This window comes from Sinocyclocheilus rhinocerous, unplaced genomic scaffold (genome assembly GCF_001515625.1).
Source record: "Sinocyclocheilus rhinocerous isolate Xijiao unplaced genomic scaffold, SAMN03320098_v1.1 scaffold807, whole genome shotgun sequence".
NCBI lineage: Eukaryota > Metazoa > Chordata > Actinopteri > Cypriniformes > Cyprinidae > Sinocyclocheilus > Sinocyclocheilus rhinocerous.
Genome location: NW_015650326.1, coordinates 844764 through 849010, shown reverse-complemented (window position 1 = coordinate 849010; position 4247 = coordinate 844764). Strand labels below are relative to the sequence as shown.

The 4247-nt window shown below is 39.4% G+C and overlaps 1 protein-coding gene across 1 annotated transcript in view; it reads right to left on the bottom strand.

Annotated features, from left to right (window-relative positions):
* Positions 1-2314: 2314 nt before the first annotated feature.
* Positions 2315-4247, bottom strand: part of LOC107711678 (parafibromin-like) — a 52592-nt gene continuing 50659 nt past the window's right edge. The window contains exon 15 of the mRNA XM_016516695.1: positions 2315-3180. Coding sequence (XP_016372181.1) covers positions 3144-3180 — 37 coding nt within the window. The 3' untranslated portion in view covers positions 2315-3143. The remainder of the gene's footprint in view (positions 3181-4247) is intronic.

Here is a 4247-nt window from a genome sequence, read left to right as displayed (position 1 = left end):
GTGCAAAGGTGAGTATATTTATTTTGTACATCATTTGCAACTGTTTTTTTATCACAAAATTTCGAAGCACCAGAAATTAAATTGTGTCATCTTTGTTATAGGGACTACTGAACAGACATTTAGAAGTTTATTTTAAAATGCAAAGTATTGAAAATAAAAATTTGCGTTTTTACAACACTACAAGTGTGTCCCATCAGGTAATGAAAAGTTGTACATACACTTGTGGTCTTCATCCTCACTTGAACACTTGGGCCAAATACAGGAAATACGTCATAGAAGTAGTCAAGTGATCAAGTGCAAAGACCGCAAGTGTGGGTATTTGGACAAGGCAATACTGTTTCCCCTCCGAAATTCAGCCAGGCATTGCGTAAATTTGATTATTCTCTCCTCTGACAGTTGTGCTCTGAAATGTCACTGAATCCAGTGACAATCCCAGATACGTTATTGACTGTCTGGGAACTAACACTCTTTTCGGTTTAATTTTAATCCCAGTTTCTGTAGATGTTCTAGAAGCATAGCTGTGTGATCTCTCGCTTTGTGCTCCGATTGAGCTGTCACTAGCCAATCGTCTATGTAAGTAGCGAGACAAATGCCTTTGTCCTCTTCTGTACATTTCACAAACACCCTCGGGCTGAGAGACAGAACAGGCCGAAGAGAAGAACTGGATATTCGTATGCCACGCCAAGGAATGCAAACCTCAGAAATTTCCTGTGGGGTGGATATCTTCTTATGTGAAAATATGCATCCTTCAGGTCAATTGAGGTAAACCAATCACCTGGGCACACCAACTTCAGAAGTGTAGAGTGGGTGAGCATTCTGAACTCGTACTTCCTTAGGTATTTGTTCAATGCACGAAGATCTAATATGGGATGGAGAGCTCGAGTTCCTTTTTTTTGGGACTAGGCAGTATCTCGAGTAAAACCCACTGTGACTTTCCTCGGGTGGAACCACTCTTATTGGCCTTTTGTTCAACAGGGAGGTAATCTCCTCCTGAAGAACATGTACTAATCCTCCTCGCACCGGAGAATAAATTATTCCTTTGAACTGCGGGGGAGAAGTGGCAAACTGCAGTCTGTAATCACACTGTACCGTTCTCAGCACCCAACGGGACTGTGTGCATTCTCACCAAAAGTTTACTTGCAGCGTTCTGGCGCCATTGTGTGGCAGTCGAAAACGAGTTTGTGGCCTGTACTGCACATGCGCGAACACTTAGCACTCGGACGGAGTTTACGTGGCTCACCACCTTTAGAGGAGCGATGACTACCCGAGGTGGTGTTATGCTGTGTTCTGATAAAGTGTTTTGCAACATTTGTTGGGGAAACGGTGAAAACTTCATTGAACTGTGAGCATGTAAAGTGCTTGTGACTAGTGGGTGGGTGAGCACCACTGCACCGTCTCTCGTTCTCTTCACTGCTCTGCATCCCTTGGCCCAACTTGGCTCTGATTTCCCCACAGAACATCTGAACTCGTTCTCTCTTGAACTCTGAACAGCTGAGGGTCGTTGAGGTCTGTGAGCCCCCTTCACTCAGGAAGATCCCTTCAAACTGCCTTTTTCTTCCTCCTCACCACCTGGGTAGGATGAGGGGCTGGCAGATCCGTCTGAGCTGTAGCAGGCTGTAGTAGCTGAGGGGTGGGCGAGCTGTAACCTGTGCAAAGGTCTGCTGAGGAGGTGGAGGGGGTGCAGTTTGCGTCTTCCTTGGCATACAGAGCTGCAAAGCCGCATTGTCTCTTTTCTTCTCCTCGCATATCTTTTGCATCCGTGTTCTTGATTTAAATTCAATTGTATAATTTCAACATTTGAAGCAAAAACACAATGGTCTAACTTTAGCTTTTTGAAATGACTCTATATAAACCTACTGTACATGAAAGCAGACAGGCTGTATGAGACGCAGATTCACACTTCTGACAGCAGGTGGCGCTCATGGAACAGCAGTGATACAGCTCATCCATGGTTACCACTGTAAACAAAGCAACACTGTGCTAATAAATACTGCATTATACAGAGGCAAGACGAAAAGAAAACGCCATCTATATTTTTCTGAAAACAGTAAGTTACTCTCAGAGATACATTCATTTAAATCCCCTCCACCAATTGTTTCGCGATTTGTTTAACCTATCAACCGACTTAACTCATCACATTTTCAACCAGATCGGGGTGCATCATCATTACATCCCTACTTATCATAGGCTTTTCTGAAACGAAGAGGGAAAAATATGCATCACCATTCGTTTATACTTTTTAATATTATTTTTTTTTATAATAATCCACATTCAACAGAAATGTTTAAAAACATTACTTTCAACGCATTTATACAAAAACCAACCATCCAAAAAAAAAAAAAAAAAAAAAAAGTACCCTTGTAGATAACGGACTTTGCCTTATGGAAGCAACTGCAATTTCCATTTCAAAAATAGTTACTAGATGCAAGCAGTACTTGGGTTTCTGGGTAAAACTTGAACAAAATCTCCAATATACTGCAGAATTAGAGAGCAAATTCACCATGAACAATCTTAAGTACAGATTTTATATAACCATAGAATTCTTGTCATTCATATGCCTGCTGGTTTTGAACAAAGACATCACATCCTAAACCACACAAGGCCTTCCTCTAATCTTACTTACATTTACCATTCGCATTTGTGCAGTAAACGTCAATGCACTACTCTACACTTCATAGAACAGAAGGCAGAAAAAGCCAAAAAAGAAAGAAAGGAACAAAGTGAATCTATCATAACGAGATTTAGACATAGCAGTCATTTTATTCATATCAACAAGTCACCATTTTCAATGGCTTTCTCAAGTTTTACCAAAAAAACATGATATTTATCAAATATCTCCTTTTGAATCTGCCTTGATCACCAACTGCTTTACAATTGAAAAATACATATCTACTGAGAAAACATGACAAGGACCAACCCAAAGATCCAAATTTCCTCTCGCCCGCCCTGACCTGCTCATCTACGGGTGGAGGAAGAGACAACAAATCATACTGGTGTCAGCAGAAGGTGAAGCAGACTGAATACCAAAGTGCTTTCAGGAAGGCTGAGAGGATCAGGTGTCTAGTAGTCCATTTTGACAGGTCTCTGGAGGGAGGGAAGATCTTGACGGTCTCGATATGCTGACCGGTGGATGGTCAGTGGTCTCAGAACCTCAGATGGGACTTGTGTTTGACCATGTATCTGTAGAGGAGATGTATGGATGATGAGCTATATATATATATATATATATATAAAACACTACTGAGATTACTATTAGGGTTGAAAAATATGTGGTTTCATTTCTCAAGTACTTAATTAACCAGACTATCTAAAAACAGATTTATAAGCTGTTTAACTGAATTCCTGCACGCTCCAGTAGCTACTAAAGGCACCACAACTCAAGTTACATTTTCTGAGGAACTACAAAAAAGGGTGGAAACATTTTCACATGATAAACTTAAAGACACTATGCAGCGATCAAAAACGTCTGGAGCATGTTTACACAGACCAAAAACCCAAAATTTTATTGGAAAAAAAGAAAAAGTGGGCTATAAAAGTCGGGGCAACATTCAATAAGATGGAAATTATTGCCTCTATTCTGCAAAGATGCATTAAATTGATCAAAAGTGGCAGTAAAGACATTGTTGATATATTGTTACGAAAGATTTCCATTTCACAAAAATGCTGCTCTTTTGAACTGTATTCAAAGATTCCTGGGGGGAAAAAAAAGTTTCCACAAAAATATGAAGCAGCACAACCGTTTTCAACATTGATAATAATCAGAAATGTTTCTGGAGCTGCAAATCAGCATATTAGAATGATTTCTGAAGATCATGTGACACTGAAGACTGGAGTAATGATGCTGAAAATTCAGCTTTGCATCACAGGAACAAAACTGTTTTCTATTTTAATACACACTACCAGTCAAAAGTTTTTGAACTAAGATTTTTAATGTGTTTTTTTAAATGTTACAAAAGATTTCTATTTCAGATAAAAATGCTGTTCTTCTGAACTTTCTATTCATCAAAGAAACCTGAAAAAATACTACTCCGCTGTTTTTAACAATTTTTTGAAACATTAATAAGCTTACTGTTCAAATTAAAAACCTTTGACTGGTAGCGTATTTTAAATAGGGTTGGGTACAGTTCACATTTTAACCGGTAAGGTACAGGTATCAGTACCTGAATTTCGGTGCCGGTACCCAACGGTACCTTTTTTCAGTACTTTGTGTAATTACAAAAACATTTCCGTGAAAAAATAAGTCCAAA